We start from the raw sequence: 23,532 nt of genomic DNA, 5'->3' as shown, positions 1-23,532 counted from the left end.
CATGATTGCTTCTGAATAAACTGTTAACCAATTAGAAGGACTAGTAGATGATTTAACATGAGACAGCAGCCAGAAACATGTTGTGGAAAGACTTCTATTTGATGGGATGCTGTGTTTGTCAATTTTAGGTTCCTAAAGTCACCTATACAGAATTCTGTCAAGGCCGGACGATGCGATGGGCTTTAGCTTGGAGTTTTTATGATGATGTAACAGTACCAGTAAGTAGAGACCTTGCACGGGAGTCACCAGGTGCTACCTGGCAGTTGGTTTCAGTAGGTCATGAATGAACTAAATTGATATGTCCTGTTTCCCTGAAATATGTCCCCAAACAAACAGGACGTGGTCCTGAAAAGGAGACTGCTGACTGGGAGCCTTTCTCCATGAACGGGTGTAGTGGGTTTTGCTCCGCACATACAAATGCATCCCAAGTGCATCTTTCAGGGGTTGGAAATCCAGATCCCACAAGCTAGTGGCCATGCCTCAACTGCAGTCGCAGTCTGCTGCGTTTCCCTTCTGTCTGAAGGCAGACACTGCTGCCTGGGTTTGCGCCCTTCTGCTGTGCAACAAACAGCTGTGTCTCAGCCCTTGGATTAGCTCTCACATATCAACTGTTTTTAAAGCTGAGTGATAAGCCATTATCCTATTGCATTTTATTTGTTTATTTTTAAGGTTTATTTATTTATTTGAGAGTCTGAGTTACAGAGAGAGGGAGAAAGAGAGAAGCAGATCTTTTCATCCAGTGGTTCACCCTCCAAATGGCCACAACCACCGGGGCTGGTCCAGGCCAGAGCCACAAGCTTCTTCAGGGTCTCCCAATGGGTGCACAGGACCAAGTACTTGGACCATCCTCTGCTGGCTTACCAGGCACATTGGCAGTGAGCTGTATTAGAAGTAGAGCAGTCAGGTCTCAAACCAGCGATCTTATGGGATGCTGGCATTGCAGTAGCTAGCTCAATCCCCATGCCAGTTCCAGCCCCTGTTTTGGTGTTGTTTTAATATTTATTTTAAAGGTAAAACGTCAGAGAGAGAAAGAGAGTGGAGAAATGGAGAAAGAGGTATCTTTCATCTTCTGGATCATTCTCCAAATACTTATTACATCCAGGTCTAGGCTGAGCCAAAACTAGGAGCCAAGTACTTCATCCAGTTCTTCCACATGGGTGTCAGGAGCCCAAGCACTTGGACCATCATTCACATCATTCTAGACACATTAATGGGAAGCCAAATCAGAGATGGAGCAGCCAGGAATAGATCAGTTACTGGCATATGGGATCCTAGCGTTGCAAGCAGCTGCTTAACCCTTTGTACCACAATGCTAGCTCCACAAATTTATCTTTTAATTTTTCTGTGAATTTTTTAACATGTTCTTGTATATAAATAAAGCTTGCTGCCAAGCTGGCCAACCTAATAACTTTTGGGGGTATCCTGAGAGGTGGGATGGAGTGATGTGTGTCTGTCCTCACACTTCCCTGACGGTGCCTGACAGCTTGTCACCCTGAGTTGGAAACAGCATGTCACACATGGTGCTTACAGAAGCCTGCGAACCTGCTGCCGCTGGCCTTTCTGCATCCCACATAGCAGGCTTGTACCTGGGGCTCCGCTCCCGAGACTTTGGCTGCCCTTGGTCATCCAGGTTGTAGTAAATGATGCATAAGCAGTGTATCTCCACATCCCTTCCCTGATCTTGTAGAGCAGACATGTAGACTGTGACACACATAGGAGAAGCACAGGGGACAGTTTGGAGGTGCGGCCTCATTTCTGAGAACGTGAGCTCGTTTTAGGCAGAGCCTGGCCTCCCTCCGCTCTCAGGTGTGTGCCCCAGGCCCATTAGAATGGACGGACCGAGGGCTGTCCAGAGGCCCAGGCCTGCAGCAGTCACCAGTTACACATGATACTCTTTTTGATTTACACATACCCGGAAGGGTTATCCTCTCTGTTGTCTAGAATCCTGCAACCTTCCCCACTGAATGGTTAACACGGATTAGTCATGCCCCCAGGTGTCCCTGTGCAGGTGGCAGGAGCCACCAGCAAGTGGGGCAATACCTCTTCCAGATGCTCACTGAGAGTGAGCCCTGCCTTCCATGTTTGTGGGCAGCGCAGGTGGGGGACCGACAGGGAGTTCTAGCACTGGGCACAGCAGTTCAGAGACCAGAGTTACCCTGGCTCTGGAGTATTAGGAGCCATTTCAGATCCAAGCGTCAAAGGGCGTTGTGTTTGTGTGTTAGCAGAGTCAGCTTGTTTTGAAAAGAAGTCCCCTCAACCTGCCCCCCCCCTCAGGGCATCCGTTAGCTGTGTTCACAGCTCCCAGCCATCAAAGAATGCCGCTTGCTGGGAGCCTCAGATCTCTCCCTCCCCACCTCTGCTCCTACCTCAAGCTGTTAATGCATTCCCCAGTGTTCCATTAGGTACACTTAAATTACCACAGGGAAAGTGACAGTTTCTGGTTTGTAGTAACCCAGCAACAGTTTCCTAGCACTGGTGCCCTGAATCAGCAGCTGCCTTCCCTGCGGGTAGTCCTGGGGGACCCATGGGAGCCTCACTTGGGTATTTTCCCCTCCACCTGACCGCTCCCTATTCTGCCTGCCTTTTTGAGAAATTCACCTGACTTTTTGCATCTTGGGCCTGTTGGTGAGGTAGGAGGAGGATGGGGGCTCTTCAGACAGGAATAGAGCTGGTTAAGCAGAAATATTGACCTATTTCCCCACCCCCATCCCTGCCATTTTAGGGTAAATGTACCAGTTACTATGGCAACTTGTGTTTGCACTCATCTCAGGCCTACTGACTCGTTTCAGTTGGTGCTAAATGCCGGAAAATTCTGATGCACCAGTAGATCAAGCGCCTACACGACTCCCATTACAGTTATTTGGATTTGCTGTAGCAACAGAACAAGGAGCCCCGGCACTGAGGGCGTGTGTGCCATCACTGCTCACTGATGATGAACGGGAGGAGGCACGTGGGAGAACTGCTCATTCCAGAATTCTAACGAGCCACTTAGAAAGCCTCCCCATCCCAGCCTCCTTGGCTGCTCAAGGCATTGTCTTAGCTTTGCTTTATTTTTTTATTCTTTCTCTTTTAATATATATTTTTTTTATTGGAAAGTCAGATATACAGAGAGAAGGAAAAACACACAGAAAGATCTTCCGTCTGTTGGTTCACCCCCCAAGCAGCCCCAAGCAACAGCTGGAGCTGAGCCAATAAGGAGCCAGGAGCTTCCTCCAGGTCTCCCACGTGGATGCAGGGTTCCAAGGCTTTGGGCCGTCCTCGACCGCTTCCCCAGGCCACAAGCAGGGAGCTGGATGGGAAGTGGAGCAGCTGGGACACAAACTGGTTCCCATATGGGACCCTAGCGCGTGCAAGGCCAACATTTAGGCACTTGCCTATGGCACTGAGCTCTTTTTTTTTTGTCTTAAGGAAGCTTGACATTGATTAAAAGAAAGAGGGGAGGAGGCAGGAAATATAGCTCTAGTAAGTAGTGCAGTATCGATATGAACATCTCCCAAAAACTTGGGTTTTAAAAAGTATCCCCGGGCTAACCAAGAGAGATCTGGGTAGCTCAGCGGCTCTCTGAGCTTCACTTACCCCACACCCCACCTGCCTGCCACAGGGAGGGAAGGACAGAGAACCCCGCTTGGTTAACACTGCCCTCTAGCCTGGGCTTTAAAAAAAAAAAAAAAAGTATCCCCATGGTGGGGGGTGAGGAGACAGCTTCCTGAGCAATGCTCAGTTGGCTAATCCATTTGAGTGATTGGATTAAGTGGATATCTCCCTATTGGTGAGACATTTCTGGAACTTTCTTGTCCTGGGAGTTGTATCTAGAGGGCTTTTGGAGAGCAGGTGGAGGAAGGGTCAGATGCTAGAGTTACCTTTGTAGGTGTGGTTCCTGTGATCTGACCGTGCTGCACTTAAGCCACGGAAGTTTATAGTCCCTGGTAGCTGAGAGATTCCAAGAAGGTGCCCCCAGAGCTGCCAGTTGGAGGCAGACAGACATCAGCCGACTGTGTTAGGCCTCGCCACCATCTTGACAAGAGCTGGTGTGGCTCCATGAGCATGGGTGTGTTGGTTTAGGCGTGCTGCCTCCTGAGCAGCTGGCCCAGGCTCCTCCCAAGCTGATGTCTCCGGTCCTGCCTGGCAGCACCCTGTCCTGTGCCCCAGGTACCATCCTTGGGTCTACCGGAGCATCTCCCAACACCAGGTCAGGCGCACAGGCCCTCAGATGGTCACTGTTCACTGTTAAATTGACAACTGCCGTTCAGTGATCCCAGACTTATTTCTCAGACCAGCTGCAGCAGCCAACCACGGGGAACGGAGCCCTAGCATCCAAGTAGCAAAAAGTGCCATGGAGGCTCCACTGTTCTTCAAAACCCACTTCAATCATGTCTGTTATTCCATAATAGAAGTTTCTTTTCATTTTTTTAAAGTGTAAAATAAATTTTAAAGTTTTATTTTTAGGGCCTGGCACAGCAGCCTAGTGGCTAAAATACTCGCCTTACATGCACTGGGATACCATATGGGTTCTAATCCCGGCAGCCCCACTTCCCATCCAGCTTGCTGCTTGTGGCCTGGGCAAGCAGTTGAGGACGGCCCAAAACCTTGGGACCCTGCACCTGTGTGAGAAACCCAGAAGCTCGTGGCTGCTGGCTTTGGATCAGTTCAGGTCCAGCCATTGCGACCACTTGGGTAGTGAACCAGCAAATGGCAGATCTGTCTCTCCTTCTCTCTGTAAATCTGACTTTCCAATAAAAATAAATAAATATTTTAAAAAAAAATATATATATATATATATAGTAGGGAAAATTATTTATGTCATGTTAGACCCTGCAGCAGTTCTGTAAACATTAAAGGGTTTTTTGTTTGTTTTTTAAGATTTTATTTTTATTTGAAAGACACTCAGAAGGAAAGACAGAGGGCCCGGGGCGTGGCCTAGCGGCTAAAGTCCTCACCTTGAATGCCCCGGGATCCCATATGGGCGCTGGTTCTAATCCTGGCAGCTCCACTTCCCATCCAGCTCCGTGCTAGTGGCCTGAGAAAGCAGTTGAGGACGGCTTGGGACCCTGCACCCGCGTGGGAGACCCGGAAGAGGTTCCTGGTTCCCGGCTTCGGATAGGCCCAGCACCGACCGTTGAGCTCACTTGGGGAATGAATCATCGGACGGAAGATCTTCCTCTCTGTCTCTCCTCCTCTCTGTACATCTGACTTTGTAATAAAAATAAATAAATCTTGAAAAAAAAAAAAAAAGGAAAGATAGAGAAATGTTCCATCTGCTGGTTCACTCCCCAAATGGCTGCAGTGGCCAGAGCTGGGCCAGTGCGAAGTCAGGAGTTTCTCTTGTTCTCTCGCACAAGTGCAGGACCCCAAGCACATGAGGCATCTTCTTCTTTCTGGGACACATAAGCCGGCAGCGGCACAGAAATGGAGTAGCCGGGACTCAAACCAGCACCCATATGGGATGTTGGCACTGTGTGCAGAGGTTTAGCTTACTACTCCACAGCACTGTCCCCAGAAACGTGAAATAATTAATCACTGAGTTACATTAGCCAGGTGAGAACATACCGTAAATTACTCACTTTATTCCATTATTTTGACCAAGCGTGACAAATCACGGAAAACATCATATCCAGGCCGGCCGTGTGGTAGACCAGATTTAAGCCACAACTTGGGATACGGCATCCCCTATCAGATCCTGGTTCAGCTACTCCACTTCCAGTCCAGTTCACGTGACTGGGAGCACAGTGAAAGGTGGCCCGAGTGCTTAGGTCCCTGGCACCTAGCTTCTGGGACAAGGCCAGGTTCGTGGGTATCTTATTTTGATTTCAGCTTTGAGGTTTATACTTGCTGAAAGAATCCTTCTTGGAGCTTAAAATTGTTTTCAGAACCCACCTAGCTTACTTGGGATATTTTCTTAATGGACCACCTTTATGCTTTGAAAGTGAATTTCATGTTAATAGCTGGAGTCCATGGTATAATAAATAGTCCTTTGAGGTGGCAGCTTTAAGGAAATGACATTCCCTTGAATGTCCTGGTTTTCTTGGATGGATATTTGAATGTCAGACTTGCTCACCTATGCCATTGGGATTGCCCCGTGAAGTGGGAGATTCCCTGAGTTGAGCAGCCACACTTCCATTCATGTATCCAGCAGGGGTTTTGACCCTTATGTGATAGCCGGTGCCTAATAAGTACAAGGGCACTTAGGAAATTTGTGAGGAAATGGAATTAGCAGATAAAGGTTATTTTGTTGTGCGGTTTTGAAATCCATGATGGTTGTTTTGTAATGTGCGTTTCCCTCGTATGTGCTGAACAGATTTCTCCCGCACTCACATGGGCACCTGGAAGAGGCTCATGACTCATTTCTTCTTCTTTTTTCTTCTTTTGAAGTATTTATGTATTTGAAAGACAGGGTTTCAGAGGGAGAGACACAGAGAGCGATATTCCATCTGCTGGTTCCTTCCCACAAACATCTTTACCAGCCAAGGAGCCCAGGTCTTCCGGGTTTCTCCTGTGGTGCAGGTGCCTGAGCACCTGGGCCGTCCTCTGGAGCTGGATTGCAAGTAAGGTGCTGACATTGCAGGCAGCAGTTTTACTAACCACACCACAGCATCAGTCCCTCTTCTCGCTTCATCTGTCATCTTTCCTTCATCAAAGAAAAAATTCAAGCCCCCCCCCTTTTTTTTAAGATTTTTTATTTGTTGTGCCCGGCACGGTAGCCTAGCGGCTAAAGTCTTTGTCTTGCATGCACCAGGATCCCATATGGGTGCCTGTTCTGATCCTGGCAGCCCCATTTTCCATCCAGCTCCCTGCTTGTGGCCTGGGAAAGCAGTCGAGGACGGCCCAAAGTGCTGGGACCCTGCACCTGCATGGGAGACCTGGAAGAGGCTCCTGGCTCCTGGCTTCGGATTGGCTCAGCTCCAGCTGTTGTGGCCACTTGCGTTGCGACCACTTGGGGAGTGAATCGACGAACGGAGGATCTTCCTCTCTGTCCTCCTCTCTGTATATCTGATTTTCCAAATAAAATGAAGTAAATCTTTTTTTTTTTAAGATTTATTTATTTTTATTGTAAAGGAATATCAGATTTACAGAGAGGAGGAGAGACAAAGAGAAAAATCTTCAATCTACTGGTTCTCTCGCCAAATGACAACATTATCCAGAGCTGAGCTGATCTAAAGCCAAGAGCCAGGAGCTTCTTCTGGGTTTCCCATGTGGGCGCAGGATCCCAAGGCTTGGGGCCACAAGCAGGAACCTGGCTCACAAGTGGAGCAGGCAGGACATGAACTGGTGCCCCATGCAAGATGAGGCTTTAGTCGTTGAACCATTGTGCCAAGCGCGGTCTTTCCTCCTAATTGGTAGGCAGATCTAGAAGCTTGTCCAGACAAGGCTTGCTTTTAGTTTGTTTCCCTAAATGGGGGCAGTGGGTCAGGACTGCCATCCATGGGAAATGATTGACAGGCTCATGGTGTGTGGCCAGTTAGTGATTTAGAGCTGCGGAAGGATGCTTTTGTAACATCATTGCTTTGCTTTGCTTGCTTTGCTTATTGGCTGATATGCTTCTGTGACTAGTGATTTTTTTTTTTTAATGTATCATACAATCCTGTATGGTCTGGGATCCCCTCCCCCCATTTACCGCCCCCCGATTGATTTTTCCCATAATGTCACACTCTTCATAACAAGTTACAGTTCCATCAGTGTGTTATTTAAGTGTGCCCCGGCAGTGCTGGTACAGGCTATGTCAGACAGTCCAGCATCCCATTGTCTAGGTATGTCCAGCACTTTGTTGGGAGTCCACCTTTTGTTTGCAAGCAGAGATGCATGTTGTATTGTGTCTTCACTTCTGCATCTGCTTGCATGACTAGAGATTTCTCCTCAACAGTTATTTGATTGGTTGCAGGATAAATGCTTGAGTCTTTTATTTATTTACTGTAAGATTTATTTTTTATTTAATTGAAAGGCAGAGTTACAGAGAGAGGGAGAAAGAAAATGATGAAGTGTTTCAACCCACTGCTTCAGTCTCCAAATGGCCACAGTGTCCAGAGCTGAGCCATTCCGAAGCTGGGAGCCTTTCTCCAGGTCTCCCACGCAGGTTCGGGGTCCCAAGGCTTTGGGCTGTCTGCAACTGCATTCCCAGACCACAAGCAGGGAGCTGGATGGGAAGCGGTGCTCATATGGGATCCGGATCTGGCGTGTTCAAGGCAAGGACTTTAGCTGCTAGGCCACTGCGCCCAGCCCCATTTGTACACTTTAACCTGGCAAATTAACATAATAAAAGAAATGTCCACTGCGCTTTCCGTAAGGAAACAACACTTCCAGGCAACAAAACGTTGAGCCATGTCCTGGCAGCAGAGGGGCTGTTTTGTGCTACGCAACAGCCAGGGCTGGGCCCGGTCTGAACCAGGAGCTTAAGCCTCATCTCTCACGTGGGTCACAGGGGCGCAAGTTCTTGCACCATCTTGAGCTGCCTCCCCAAGTAAAGGAAGCAGGGAGCCGGATCCAAAGAGGAGCAGCTAGGACAGGAACCGGCGTTCTGATGCATGGGTACCAGCATACAAGTGGTGGCTTAACTTGCTGTACCCAACGCTGGCCCCAGTCCTTAATTTCTTAAAACTTGATCTTGTATTTTACCATGGCCCTGCCTATAAGGAATGTTTTATACAAATAAGAGGAAGCTCAGATGATTGTTGTAAGAAATGCTGAATTAATCTATAATCATTTTTAAAGCTTGATTGAGAAGACCTAGGGTATCTGCTTCTGAGTTTTTGTTTGTTGATTTTTTACTTGAAATGAGATAGATTCTTCTATGTCTCCCATGCAGGTGCCGAATCCAAAGGCTTTGGGCTATCCTCCACTGCTTTCCCAGGCAATAAGCAGAGAGCTAGATTGAAAATGAGTGGCCAGGGGCCCGGCACGGTAGCCTAGTGGTTAAAGTCCTTGCCTTGCATGCACCAGGATTCTGTATGGATTTTGTTTCTAATCCCGGTAGCCCCACTTCCCCATCCAGCTCCCTGCTTGTGGCCTGGGAAAGCAGTCAAGGACAGCCCAAAGCCTTGGGACCCTGCACCTGCGTGGGAAACCCACAAGAAGCTCCTAGCTCCTGGCTTTGGATCAGCTCAGCTCCAGCCATCGTGGCCACTTAGGGAGTGAACCAACACATGGAAGGTCTTTCTCTCTGTTTCTCCTTCTCTATATATATCTGCCTTTTCAATAAAAAATAAATATTAAAAAAAATAATAATCAAAGAATCCTTTAGGAATGCCGTATTTGTTACTTGCCATCTGTCGCTGAAGAGCTGGGCCAGATTGTGAGGGGAAGGCGCAGGAGTCGAGCCGGGAAGCTCTCTGAAACTGGGCTCTGCCTCGCCCGTCTTGCTCATTGACACTCCCTTAGGAAGTTGGCAGTAGACTCTTGCTGGAGCTCCTGTCGGCTGTGTTTGCATCTCTTTAGTGTCTGGAAGCAAAGAAAAGTCCGTTGTGACTTTAGAGAAAGCCAGCTCCGGCCTGCCACATGTCAAACAAGCAGTTCTAGAACCTTCACTGAGTCACGCAGTGCGTGACCCCTGTGATCACCCCCTCCGCCAGCAGACACAGGAGCGGGCTGCCGTGGGCTGCCGGTGGCCACGCTTGCCAACCAGTGTGGGGGTGCACACAGGGCTGCTGGGGGGCATGTCCCAGGGAGCCCTTGGGGAGCGCAGCCTTGAGTACGGAATGTGCAGTGGGGAATCGTGCTCTCCACCCCTCATCCTCCTCCCACACACACCCCATCTTTCTCCCTCTTCAGCTTGATAACCCTATTTTAAACTCCTTCATGCAAAGTGGTGGGTTCTGGGAAGACTACAGAAATTCTCTCTCTTACTGGGAGGTTGAGTAATAGCAGTTGTACTGTCGTGATGTGTGACTTCATCCGGTCTTGTCTGGACAGAATGGAGGGAGTGCAGGCCCAGGCAGGCCTCCGAGCCCATGGTTAATACCTCCAGAGCAGGCTGGCTCACAGCCGCTAGGCTTGGTCCTTCTCTCTCTTCTAAGTGTGTTTGTCTAAGATTCTTTAATTTCAGCTTTTTTTGGCACTACTTTAAACACTTGAAGTAACCTGGCTAATTTGGAGGATGTGTGTGTGTGTACACATACACGCATACGAGTGTAGTGTGGGCTGTTGATTTGTGTTCCGGGGGTCTCTCCCAGTCATTTCAGCTTGTTAACCTCGCCTGCTTGTTTTGCCCCTAATCTTTAGTCCCAGCCCTGGCTGTGTGGCCATTTAGGGAATGATTCTTTCTGTTACTCTGCCTTTCAAATAAGTAAGTAAATAAATCTCTTTTAAAAGTCAGTAAGTAAAAATCTATCTTGACACAGTGTTCATAATATTCATGGTCTTAGCAAAGAGCTTTTGAAAAAAAAATTACCATTTAGGAACTTTTGCTTAAATTGTAAGTACGGTGGAGTTGTTCAGTTTCCAACATGGAGTGTGAGTCCCTCTAGTGGGTGCTGTTCAGCTTCCGGGCGTTGTCAGTCTCTCACGCCTCAGGGATGCGATCCAGCCTTCTTCCAGGCTGTTCCTCCCTCTGCCATGCCCCCCCCCCCCCCCGCAGCCCTGTGGGCAGCACCCTCCTAGGCCTCATCCTGACACGGGAGGTCTCCACGGACCCGGCCCCCCAGCCAGGCCTGGGCGGTGGGGAGCAGAAGCCTGGAGTACATGTTCCCATTCAGGATTGAGTTCTTTGGGTTTCTTTCTCGTCTTCTGCACGCCTGCGTTTTTCTTTCAGTCACCACCCAGTAAGCGGAGGAAGCTGGAGAAGCCGCGGAAGCCCATCACCTTCGTGGTGCTGGGGTCAGTGATGAAGGAGCTCTCCCTGAAGGCCGAGGCGCTGGGGGCCGAGGCGCTGGAGGGCATCGTTGTGGTCACCACCTGGATTGAGAAGATCCTCACCGACCTCAAGGTGCCTGGCCAGGCTGGGGGCTCACGCTAGTTTTATTACTTTTTTTTTTTTTCTGTCTTCTTTCTTTGAAACGGATTTGGGGGAGAAAAGCAAAGCAAATTTCTATAAAATGTTTTTCCTCCAAATAGGTGCAGCATAAGCGAGTTCCCTGTGGGAAAGAGGAAGTTAGCCTTTTCCTAACAGCTATAGAAAACTCCTGGATCCATCTGAGGAGGAAGAAGAGGGAGCGTGTGAGACAGCTGAGAGAGGTGCCCCGCGCTCCCGAGGACGTCATCCAGGCCTTGGAGGAGAAGAAGCCCACCCCCGGGGACAGGGCCCCCGAAGGTCAGCCCGCCACGGTCAGGGACCGCTGCCCGAGCCAGGAGTCGCCCTCCCTGAATGCAGAGGAGAACACAGACCCCGCGGAGGGACAGAGCGAGGAGAAGGCAGGGCCGGAGGCTGCCGAGAGCGGCCAAGGTGCCAGCCACGGGGCCCACGACGCGGAAATTCCTGAGTGCCTGGGCAGCCCTGTGGCTGAGAAGGGCAGGCCTCCGCCAGGAGTGGCAGGACACTATCTGTTCAAGTGTCTGATCAACGTGAAGAAGGAAGTGGGCGACGCCCTGGTTGAAATGCACTGGGTTGAGGGCCAGAACCGGGATTTGATGAACCAGTTGTGCACCTACCTGCGGAACCAGATCCTCAGGCTGGTGGCCAGCTAACTGCCCCGGCCTGCCTGGAGAGGCTGGAGAGGCTGCGGGCCGGCGGGGCAGACCCGCCACCGGGATCACTGCGAGAGAAACCAGTGGAACCGTGTACAACCACCCCAGCCCCGCCTCCAGAGCCCCCACTCCCACTTTTTTAACTTCCAGGGAGCTGCAGTGTGGCCACTCAGGAGCCATCAATAAAGCAGGAGGGACTTCAGGGTGTCTCCGCTGTGGACTGTTGTGGCGTCTGATCTGCGTCTGCAGGCCCTCTCCCCACACTCCCTTCAGCAGACCCTGGGTTCTGCCCCAAGGCTGCACCTGCTCCATCCTGAGAAGGGAGCTGACCCATATGAAAGGCAAGGGGGTCCCCAGAGCAGCCTTAGTAGCACCAGGAAGAAGGACCAGTTGCCGTTCCCGGCCTCACTTTGTCAGCGAGCCCTGCACTTAGATGGGCTGCCAGCAGCCACTCCAAGTGCCATTTTGTGGCAGGACATTGAAGTGGAGCTTGTTTCATTCTTAGCGTAAGAATGCTCAGAATCAAAACCTTTCCGCATTCTGTGAGTCTGGCTCAGAGTGGCGTTTTCTTAGCTTTCAGGGGAAGTGGGAACACAGGGCAGCCAATCCATGGGGCCACTGGGGAGATCCTGGGGCTGCTTTCTGTGAGGTTGGTTTCAGGGTGACCCACTGCTGTTGGCACCTTCAGCCCTGTCCTCAGGCACACCTGTCAGTCACAGCACCGACAGTGAACAGAAACCTCTGGAAAGGGAGTCCCCTGTTTGGTCTGGCAAGTCAGTAATCTGCCATGCTTGACTAAAACCTTTGAATCCAACCCCACGCTGTGCTGGCGGTGGAGGAGGCCACCCGCCACAGAGCAGCACAGCCAGCCCTCCACGAGGTGGCTGGGGCAAGGGCAGACCACTGCTGGCCTGGGGGGTTGCCTTGAGGCAGGTAGATGGGGCCCTCACCAAAGCTGGAGGGAAGGGAAACAGCTGCCTCCCCAGCCCATGGACTGGCTGAGTTCTCACTGGCTGTAGTCCCGTGTCTCGCAGGATTCATTCAGAGGGCTCTGTGACCATTGTGGGAGTGGCACCATAGCATGGACAGGGGTCAGGAAGCTGAGGAGGAGGCAGAGCCACTGTGCCATGCTCATGTGTCAGGGCCAGAGGCTCACAGCCAGTGTGCAGGCCTGTCCGTGGGCTCCCCACCAGAGCAGCCTGTGCCGGCAGGACGTCCAACCAGCATCACACCACACAGATGCCAACCCCACGCTTAGATGCCTTTGATAGGATTGCACACAGTTGCGTTGAGTGCCCCCTGCTCATCTGGGAAAATGGAACCCACAACAGAACCGCCCATGGCCTCGGCATTCCCGACTGGCCCCCTGTTGTCTCGGTGTGCGTCCTTCCCAGCCTGGTGCGTGTCGCCTGGCCGTGTGGGTCCACGCAGCTTGGGATGTGCGCCTGTGTCTTCGGCTCTCCATGTAGCATCTTCTGCCTGTGTGTCTGCTGTCAGGCCTGGTGTGTTTATTTACACTGCTCACCTGTGGAGAATGTTTCCGGCACTGAGCTGATCTTTGAGTCTGATCTTTGAGCTCCCCAGAGGATGTGACTGCAGCCAGGAAGGTGTGCGTGTGCCTGCGTGCGTGGTGGCTCCCAGGTGAAGGCGTGGCAGCGGCTTCACAGCATGAGACTGCACAACCCCCCCCCCCCAGCCAAGAGGCCTTTGCTTCCTCCCAAGGAGACAGATTGTCAAGTGAGAGAAAATGTTGTAGCCGAGGGATCTGCCAGTTGGGTTCTGCACTTGCCGCCTGACGAGGTGATGTGTGGAGGGGAAAGGACGCTCCGCGGAAGGAGGTCACTGGTGCACGTGTCACAGCGTGGAGTAACACTCTCCTTAGGTATGGGGGTCAAGTTCCTATTGGCAGATCGGTTTGAAATTAAATCTTTGTGGTATTATCTTGAATTTATTCTGGCCTCCGGACTTGCCTTCTGATCTCTTGATAGCTAAAACCAGAGCAGAGGCCAGGCTTGTTTGCGCAGGTCAGCTAAGGCTGCTTTTGTTCTCCGGAGGCCGCTCGGCTCCCATCATTTTGGTTCCGTCACCCCACATTCCCTGCGTGGCTTTGTGGCCCCTCCTGACAGGGCTGTGGGCTCTGTGCTGGCGCGTCAGCCCATCTTAAGGGTTCCTGTTGATCTGTGAACATGTTAGAAAACAAAACCTTTTTTCTTGGTCGAAATCAAGGCTAAATTTGTGAAGTCATCAGTAAGGTCTAACAGGAATGATAGAAGCTGAAAGATGTGAGGAAGATACAAAATCCTGAGCCTTTTTTGGGGGGGCGGGGGGGACTTACTGGGCATTTGACCAGCCCTGGGAGGAACCCATCTCCCTGGCCCAAAGTCACAGCATTTCCCTCAATGGCCGCACGGGGGCAGCTGTGGCCCTTTAGTCATGCACCTTAACTTCCCCGTGAGAATGGGTAAAACTGTGTCCCTGTTATGTTCTGGAAATACGCAGTCGCTACCCAGATAAGTATTTTATGTAAGCAAGCACATTTTTTATGTAAGTATAATTTGAAAATTAAAGCATCAAGAGAAAACATCTTTTTATCCACAGTTTACCTGTATCAACCTCTTCATTGTTTTAAAAATATAATCTCAGTTGATTTTTTCTTTTCTTTTCTGTCCTTGAACCAACCCTTGGACGAGTTCTTTGTTGGTTGGAGTTGGTGGGGATCCAGCAGGGGGAATGTTCAGTGATTTTCAGGCAGTAACTTCTCATAAGCTTCTGTTGAAGGAGGAGTACCCGCAGAGAGGCCCCAGATGGGAGCTGTCTCCACGTCCCTTGGTCACTGTCTCCACGTCCCTTGGTCACTGTTTGGGTGTCTGGTTGGCCTGCAGGCAGGTGTGCCCTGTGCGATTTAGATCTCGGGTCGGTGAGGGCGCTGCGCCGCCGTGTGCCATCTGCCGGCCAACAGCCCCTGTGTGTGCTCGCGGGCGGCTCTGTCCACTCTTGTTTTCAAGGTGCTGTGTATCTGTCCAGCACAAGAGAGAAGGCCCAGGTGGGCGCACCTAAGTCAGGAGCCCTGCAGGGAAACGTGTGGCGGTCTCCACATGCTGCTGCGGGCAGGATGGGGGACTGGGGTGCGTGAGGAAAGCAAGCCGCGGCCACGCGCTTCTTAGGGAAGCTGTGCTCAGAGAGCCGGTTTGCCAAGTGCTCCGGGCCCTTCTCAGGATGGCTTCTGTCTCCCGGAGCCAGGCCCATCCCCCCCGGGATGCATGTCCACGGGGGGCTAACCCCTCACCCCAGCCTGGGCCTCATGTGCGCACCAGTGTTCAGCTCGGCTCTGTGGAGACACCCGCAAGCCTCTGCTGTGACTCAGCCAAATGACTAAAACAGCGGTTTGTTGTTTTAATTGCTGGTTGGAACAGCTAACGCTGCCGCTCAGCGCCTGTGCTTTTACTGCAGGGAGCGTTGTTGTGACTGCACGGGCCTCGCACCTTCAAGTGCACACCCAGGCGGGGGGGGGGGGGACGTCGGGCCTCCAGGCACCGTGCTGGGTGCTTGGTGCTCAACCAGGGAGCCGAGGAAAGAAGACAGAGCAGGAAGCAGCACGGGCAGACATCACAGTGAAGAGGGCGGGGCCATGGACACGCAGACCTCCTTGCCAGCTGCCCCAGGGGAGCTGAAGCAGGTCAGAACCCAGATGCGTGGTTCCCAGATCTGTGAACAGCTGTGGACCTTTTTTTTTTTTTAAGATTTATTTTTTTATTTTTATTGGAAAGTCAGATGTACAGAGGAGACAGAAAGGAAGATGATATTCCATCTGCTGATTCACTCCCCAAGTGGCAGCAACTGCCAGAGCTGCACAGATCCAGAGCCAGGAGCTTGGTCCGGGTCTCCCATATGGATGCAGGGACCCAAGGCTTTGGGCCGTCCTCTACTGCTTTCCCAGGCCACAGGCAGGGAACTGGGTGGGAAGCGGGGCCTCCAGGATAAAACCTGTGCCCATGTGGGGTCCTGGCATGTGCAAAGTGAGGACTGCAACTGCTAGACTTGGCTCTGTGGCACCAGGTCCAGCGGCTCCCCTCGTTACAGAAGGGACCGGTGGGTGGATGTGCTCCACCTTGGCTCAGTCCTGGACCTGCTGGCGTCCACCTCTCCCTGCTGCAGCGCCATTGACGGCAGGAACCCCCTAGGATCCTGCTCTGAGGTTCCAGTTTCTGGTCAGAAAATCTTTACCAATGGACTTGTATAAAGGCTGGTACTTCAAAGGTGCGACTCTAGGTGCAGAATACAACCCCCATTTTTAGTGTTAAAAGAGTTCTCGGGCCCCAGCGGCATGGCTAGCGGCTAAAGTCCTCGCCTTGAACGCCCCGGGGTTCCCATATGGGCGCCGGTTCTAATCCCAGCAGCTCCACTTCCCATCCAGCTCCCTGCTTGTGGCCTGGGAAAGCAGTTGAGGACGGCCCAATGCATTGGGACACTGCACCCGTGTGGGAGACCCGGAAGAGGTTCCTGGTTCCCGGCTTCGGATCGGCGCGCACCGGCCCATTGCGGCTCACTTGGGGAGTGAATCATTGGACAGAAGATCTTCCTCTCTGTCTCTCCTCCTGTCTATATCTGGCTGTAATAAAATGAATAAATTAAAAAAAAAAGTTCTCCATTTGAAAGGCGAGGCAACAGAGAGGGGAGAGAGAGCTTCCCTTCGTGTCTGCTGGTTCACTCAGTGCTGGCCAGCAGCCAGGAGCCAGGAGTTTCACCACGTCTCATATGTGGGTTGCAGAAACCCAGGGAATTGGACCATCATCTGCTGCCTTCCCAGGCACATAAGCAGGGAGCTGGATTGGAAGAGAAGCAGCCTGGAGGGTTTGAAGCAGCACCAATATAGGGTGCCAGTGTCCCTGCTGACAACCCATCGTACCACAATGCCAGAACAAAACTCCAGTTTCCACATTTCAGAGGGAGGAACTGGAAACCAACATTGCTTGTCCATCTTCTACACAGAGGCGACAGTGTCCCTGTGGTCACTGAAGTGCATGGCAGCTCAGAGCACGTCACTGACCAACGTTGGGGTTGTGACACAGGTGGTCACAATGAAGGGATTTAACCTGGCGTCCAAGGAGCTGAGACTGGAATCTTAGGTATCAGCAGTCAGTGACTGGTGCACCTGCAGCGGAAGCGCACTGCCAGTCGCCCAGGAGCCAGCAGTGGGGAAGGCAGCCCCCGGGCACCTGCACAACAGGAGCACGTGTCCCTTATGCTCTAACCCACGATCAATGAGCAAGAGTTAGGAAGTGAAATTGCTGATAATTGCTTCTTAATTTATGCTACCAGATCTTTCCAGAATCTTGTGTTTGGCAGTCACACAGATAATTAAGCTGTTAAGGAAACCACAACATGAAATGTCTAGTGAGAGCTCACATTGGATCAGAAACTGTGTGAAATAGCTGATAATTAGGTAGTGACTCTTTGACAATACATAATTGTCTAATAATGAAAGAGAAGTCAATAACTTTTTTCTTTGTTGACTCTGTGAACCCCGTTCCTATCCCAGTGTGCTCTCCAGGCTTGCTGGAGAAGGCAGCAGTAATCACTGAGGACAAGTCCCCTTCCCCAGGTTGGATGTGTAAGTCTGGGAACAGCAGCGGCTGCCTGCCATCTGGTGGCCCCATTCACAGAAGTGTGGCCTGGGAATCCAGAGACGCGCCAGGAAATTCCCAGCTGGGCGCCTTGGCTGGCTCCTGCAGCTGGCGGTCCCCAGGGAGGTGGCAGCTTGTGCTGCTACTGTGCAAGACAGGAAGGCAGCTTGGGGCGGGTCGCTGAGCGGATGCCCTGCAGGGTGCTATGGGAGGGGAGGACCTGTTCCCACCAGCATGCCAAGGAATGATGCCTGGGGGAGGGAGAGCCCTACCTGGCCGTCCCAGGATTCCTGCCTTCGGGGACAAGGCCAGCTTGGCTGGGGTGTCCATGAGCTCTGGGCAGGAAGAAGAGGAGTCACCATTCACTTCCATCCCCACTGTGGTCATGGCCGGGCTGAAAGAGCGGCCCAGTGTTGTTAAGTCATCTCCTTTTCTGAGTTCATAAGCAGTAACTGGCTTCTGAATCCTGCCAAGCCACTTCTTAGAACAGTGAGCCACCAGGCTGTGGCAGGGGACAGTGTGGTCACCTGGTGCCCTGCCCCCGGCCCAGGGCTCTTCCCAACACCCTGTGGCTGCCCTGGCCAGAACTTTCAACATGATTCCCTGGCTTCTAGTTGGTGTCCTCCATGCTGGGGGCCTCCCAGTGCTGCACACCAGAGCACAGGCCTCTGCTTGGCCTCCAGCCACCTGCTGGCCATCTCTGGACCCTGACTGTCAGACTCGGCGCCTTCAGCAGTGACTTGTGCACCCTGCATTGCCACCCAGCCAGCTGTCCCAGGGGACAGAGGTCTGCCTTTCTCTGCCTTTTACCACGCAGGTCCATAGTCATCGCCGAATCCCGTTCGCTCTACCCTAGTGTCCTCTCCTTGGTGGGGTGGGCGTGCACTCTTTCCTGTGGCTCCTCATGGCTCACCTGGACTGCAGAAAGAGACTCAAGACTTTGGGGAGCTTCCGCTTCTTTTGTGGGGGTGCAGGGAGATGATAAGCCTACTTTGGAGAGGAAGGGAAAGGAGAGAAGCAGCTACTCGCACACAGGCCAGGTCAGTGGAGTTTGGGCCCTGTGTGACCCCAGTGGGGTGAGGACCTTGCCCACCAGGCCCAGGCTGGCCTCTCATCCCTGGAATTCCACTTTGTGACAGTGCTACGTTTCATTATTAACTATTTAGAAAATGTTGCATTGAAAAAAAAAAATTACAGTGCCAGGACTCAAGTGAGGTGATTTGTCATCTAAGTATTTGTATGTCATCTAAGTATTTTTCTTAACAGTAAACATGGGATCATGTTATGCACTGCTGTTTGATCATCGTCTTCCTTTGGCAGTATTTGCGATAACTTTGGGTGACTGTGAGCTAACAGTGTGAGCTTGGAAACTTAGGAGCACATGAACGCGCAGCTGGCACGCTGCCCCGGGCTGCTGCCTGGACCACTTCCCTGCTGTCCTCAGGAAGGGACGCTTAGGCACCTGTTCCTAGGGGCCGTGGCTCATCCCAGCTGCCCACGGGTCCGTGGTAAATTTCCCTTGTGTTAGGGTGGGTGTCCAGGAGCAGTCCCAAAGCACAGGGTCTAACTCCCTGCAGGCCAGGCGTTAGGTGCCCAAGTACCTGGTGTTAGGATCCCTTCCCCTGGGCACCTGGGTTCACCCTCACTAGCCCCGCGAGGCCACTTTTCCAGCAGTTCTTTGCCACTTGGTAGGCAAGGGACTATGTCGTGGTGTAAACGGTTATGCCATCAGCGAGGTCAGACATCTTGTATGATGCTTACATTTGTCGTATTTAGTATTTTACATGCTCTGTGCTCAGTGGATGGAAAACTCATGTCGTCTAGCACCGCCTTGCAAGGCACAGTTTGCCCGGACTGCCTTTTTCCTGTTTGTCTTATGATGCTGTTGCTTGGTTTGTGCATCCATTCTGCCTGCCCCACTGTTCCTTCAGGGGTTCCGTGTTTGCCTCTGGATAGCAAACACTTCAGCACCCAGATAGGAGAGTGGGTGCCCATGTGCTGGCGCTCCTTGGCGAGCTGTTCCTGGCTTACAAGAGTTTTACAATCAGCGCTTAATCACTATAGGTGTGTGGGGCAAGTTCTGGGTTGAGATGACCACAGGGCAGCTCTTTAGAGAGGTGACCGGAAGCTGTAGCAGTCCCAGCTATGGTCTCTCCCTGAGGGGACAGGGACCAGAGCAGGTCTGGGTGAGGAGGCCAAAGGGGTCCCCTGCCTGGAAGTGGACAAGGAGCACAGGCCTACTGCGGTGTGGCTGAGGCTCAGACACCTGTCCCAGAATCAACCAGCATTGGCAGCCCAGCTCTCCAAATTTGGAGTCTTAATCTTGCACCCTTGAATCCAGCATGAACTTAAGGGCTGGGCGCTGGTCACACTGCTGCCCGGCTGCCCTGGGAGGGGCCTTCCCTGTCTCTGACAGTCCGCAGCCATGTGGGAGCCAGCTGGCTCCTGACTCACACAGGGAAACTCCGCCCTCTCCCAATTCACTCCTGCACGCCGCTACAGCCTTGATCCTGCTCACTCAACTCCCCAGAAGTCTCAGCCTCCCTCCTTCCCAACCCTTACCCCCCATGCTACCTCCCCCCCCCCCCGTGCTTCTTCCACCCACCTGTGCGACCCGCTGGCACCCTAGCCCCTGCCCCTCTGGCTTCCGGGCTTGATTTCCCAGCAAAGCTCAGGGTGCACGGCTCCTCCCTTCTTCCTTGTGATCTGCGTTTCTTCCCTTGTTACTCAGCATCCACACCCATGGCCACCGGATAAAATCTGCCGCCTTGCCCCAGTCGCTTTTCGAGGTCAGCACCGGCTGCAGTGAGGGGCAGCTCCCACCAGGCGCAGCTAGCAGTGCCCTGCTCCAGGGCTGCCTGCAGCACAGTGGGTTCCCCCTCATCCCCGGGCTCCGTACTGTGCATCTAAGTGGGGTTCAAGAGCATTCCTGTTCTTCACCCATTTCCAGGGGCTTTCAAACATTTTGGACCCCAGGCCAGATGACCCAGAAGGTCTTACAGACACTGGCAAGGAGGTCACTGAGATAACACTAGGTGACGTCAACAAGGAAGAGGGACCGGGCATGACTGGGGAGTGGAACTGGATTGTACCTGTTCTGGGAGTTCCAGCAGGTCCTCCAAGGACTGACTCACCTGGGGAAGGGGAAAGGCTTCAGGCAGCTTGGAGCTGCAGGGAGCGGCTGCTCTGTACCCTCCCAGCGATGCTTCAAAGTCCTGCGCCTCATCCACGCTGGGCTTATCAGGGGAATCAGGTTCATCGGCCAGTCAGCCTTACATCCACTCAACTTCTTTTTATTATTATTACAGAAGTTTACTTGCCTGATGTTCTGAAGTAGAGGAGCGTGCAGGATCCCTGGAACTTCCTATGTAGTCACCCTAGCCTGGCGGGAAAGAGTCAAACTCACCCCTTCCAGGTGTGGCTGTGGGGCTTTCTGCTCTGTAACCTGCCGCAGAGGCCTCTTGGCTGTGGCTGGAGTGGGCACACATAAAATATTTATCAGCTAAATGCCTGGCGCGCCCCTGTGTGGGTACCTTCTGCCCCTGCGGCTGAGTGACTTGGACCTGTCGCTCTTGCTTTGCTAGGGCTCCCCTGCAGTCACTTTCAGGGTCTGTGAAGTTGGTCCTAGAGTCTGGCACGATTCCTGGACCTCACAGGAGTGTGTGCATTTTGGGCTTCCCATCTCTCCCCAGCTCACGTTTGGATGGGAAGCTGGGAAACTGTTTACTTGTAGCCCTTGGAATTGCAGATCTGACGCTGTGTTGGAGTGAGCAGTGGAGGCCAGGAAGCCAGTCTGTCTAAGGCAGTGTCTCTGGTTCGGCCTATTAAACACTAAAGGGACAGAGAGGGGTTTGAATGCAGTGTTGGCATGCTCAGGACTCGAGAATGACAAAGTGCAAGTCCTGGGAGGAAGCGTCCTGTGGTGGGGGACCGCACATGTATTCTGTCCCACAAGTCCTGAGCGCCGAGAAGCCACGGGAAGATTCGGGAAGCATTTCCCGCAGATGCCTGACCTTTGGGGAAACTCCAAAGCAGCCGAGCTTGCTGCCAAAGCATCCAAAACAACTGTGCTCTCTCCCTCAAGTGACTGCAGTGGCCAGCTTCTTCCCTGGAACAGGAAGCTGGAGCTACAGTGATAAGCTTAGCCCTCCTAGTCACCCCACCCAGGGAACCCCGGCTCTTGCTTGCAAACCTCAGTGGCTGAGGAATTGTGCGTGGCCCCTTTCAGGCTCCCGCAGGCAGTGATGGCCCGAGACGCCTCCTCTCTCAGCCTTAGCTTCTGCCTAGCATCCCCTGGTTGCTGTCCCCATGTGACCCAAATAAACACGATCATGTGAAGCCAGGAGGGCTGTTTGTTTTAAATAGCAAGCATCTCCTCTAAGCTCCGGAGCAGATGGGGTACTGGGGGCCGGGGGTGGGGAGGCAGCCAGCAGCCAAACCTGTGCTCGCCCCACTTTGATCTCCTGCTCCCACGCCCCCCCCCCAGGAAAAGCTGTCTTCAGGAAGAGGCGTCTGCTTAGTGTGGGTCCCAACAAGGAGAGTTAGAAGAAACCTCCTCCATCCCCAGAGCTGCACAGGGCATGACCACCTGAGGAGGACGTTTGTGTCCACTCAGTGCCCCCCCACAGGGCTGACCCCAGGCTGGCCGGCACAAGGGTCACCTAAGCTCCCTAGCCCCCACACCCAGCCTACTTAGTACCTCAGGATTTCCTGTTTCTGTGATCACCCAGGGTGGGCCAGGCCCTGAACACCTGCAGCAGGTGGCAGAGCCCTAACAGGCCAACATAGGTGTCACTCTCTCAGGACCGGAGAGCTCATCCCACAACCAAACACTGCCCTGCTCTGCTCCTGCCTCATCCGAAGCCCAGGCCACGGCACTTTGGCATTGGGGCCGCCAGGATCACACTCACCTTCACCACATCCCTGATTTCCAGGGTTTCACCTCAGGATGTGCTGTGAAACCCTCCGGGGAACAGAGCCCGGGCCAGCCACCCTTGCCCTGGGCAAGCCTATGGCAGCTCTCTGCTCCAGCAAGTCGGCCAGACTGGGACGGGCTGCGAGGTACCCCCCGGGGTGACCTGCTCCCCGCTGGTAGGCTTTGTTTTTTCGTCGTGTGCTGGTGAGGGTCACGCACTGCTGCACTTGGAGGGGTCCTGACCCCGCCCCCTGCACCAGAGATACCCGCCAGGGCGTGCCACGGTGCCTCTGGCTGGCCAGGTGTGTCCTTCCTAAATGCGCCCCAGGGCTCAGTGTAACCCCGCTAGACAAGCACAAGGGCAGATGACCTTAGACAAGTCCTCTTCCCGGCTCTGGGCCCCAGGATCCTGGTCTCTGAGAGGATCTGGGCGAACTTGCCCGCTGCGCTAGGGACATCGGAAGGCGGCGGGCGAGCGCGCCAGCCCGGGTCCCCGTCCCGGTGGGCAGCGCCCCGCCAGCCCGGCTCTCGCGCCCCGCCCGCGGCCTCGGTGGCCCTGGAGGGGCCGGGTTTCCGCCCTCCACGTTGTTGTTCCCGATCTGGGCCACGCCCCCCTCGGCCCCAGCTGCGGACGCTTGGCCGTGCCCGCCCTCGCCCCCAGAACGCAGGGTGGCCCCTGGGGTGGCCCTGCTCCAGTTTCCGTCCCTGTCAGGCGCGCGTGGACAAAGACACGCGGGGGTAGGAAAAGGAAAGAGAAAGACTTGACTTTTCCTGGAAGGGTGGCGAGAAGTAAAAGGGCAGGCCAGGGCAGGACGGCGGGGATCCCCGATCGGCGTACTACCCAAACGTTCCCCCGGTGGCCCCGTCTGCACCCGCGGCTGCGCCCCTGCAGACACTGGCCCTTTAAACAGGAGGCTGGCGGCGCGGGGTGTCCATGTGGAGCTGCTCCATGCCGTGTTGTTCTGCCCGCCCATTGGCCTACGGCCCGATGACGTCTCCTAATAGGATGCGAACGCACTGCGGGGGGAGGAACGGAGAGAAAACGCGGAGCTGGACGGCGGCTCCGCTCCGAGCGTCCGCCGGCGCTTGGGCGGGTTCCGGGCGCAGCTCCGCCCCGGGGCGGGGAGGCCGCGCGGGTCGGGGAGCCGGGCCTCGCGCCAGGCCCTTCCAGCCCCGGGCTTCCCTTTCCCGAGCTGCGCTAGGCTTCCCCGGCAGCCGCGCGGATCCCGGGGCGCACCCGCAGCCCCGCAGCCCCGGGCCGCCCCGCTCCCACCCGGGGCGGAGCCGAGCGGGAAGGCGGAAAGGCGGCGCGCACGGCCGCCCGGCCCCCGCCCACCCGCGCCCGGGCCACGTGTGCGCGCGCCGGCCCCGCGGGCGGGGCTC

General features: G+C 53.6%; 2 protein-coding genes across 3 annotated transcripts in view; both read left to right on the top strand.

Annotated features, from left to right (window-relative positions):
- METTL16 (methyltransferase 16, RNA N6-adenosine) overlaps positions 1-11,628 on the top strand; it is a 118,254-nt gene extending 106,626 nt beyond the window's left edge. For both annotated transcript variants that reach the window (XM_058676244.1, XM_058676245.1), the window contains exons 8-10: positions 129-218; positions 10,739-10,912; positions 11,041-11,628. In XM_058676244.1, the coding sequence (XP_058532227.1) occupies positions 129-218; positions 10,739-10,912; positions 11,041-11,610 (834 nt within the window). In that variant the 3' untranslated portion in view covers positions 11,611-11,628. The remainder of the gene's footprint in view (positions 1-128; positions 219-10,738; positions 10,913-11,040) is intronic.
- Positions 11,629-15,238: 3,610 nt separating this feature from the next.
- Positions 15,239-23,532, top strand: part of MNT (MAX network transcriptional repressor) — a 14,061-nt gene continuing 5,767 nt past the window's right edge. Inside the window, exons 1-3 of the mRNA XM_058676448.1 lie at positions 15,239-15,286; positions 23,155-23,239; positions 23,365-23,502. Of these exons, the coding sequence (XP_058532431.1) occupies positions 15,239-15,286; positions 23,155-23,239; positions 23,365-23,502 (271 nt within the window). The remainder of the gene's footprint in view (positions 15,287-23,154; positions 23,240-23,364; positions 23,503-23,532) is intronic.

The sequence above is a fragment of the Ochotona princeps genome, chromosome 17 (assembly GCF_030435755.1).
Source record: "Ochotona princeps isolate mOchPri1 chromosome 17, mOchPri1.hap1, whole genome shotgun sequence".
In the NCBI taxonomy this organism is placed as follows: Eukaryota; Metazoa; Chordata; class Mammalia; order Lagomorpha; family Ochotonidae; genus Ochotona; species Ochotona princeps.
This window is presented reverse-complemented; position numbering and strand designations above follow the sequence as displayed.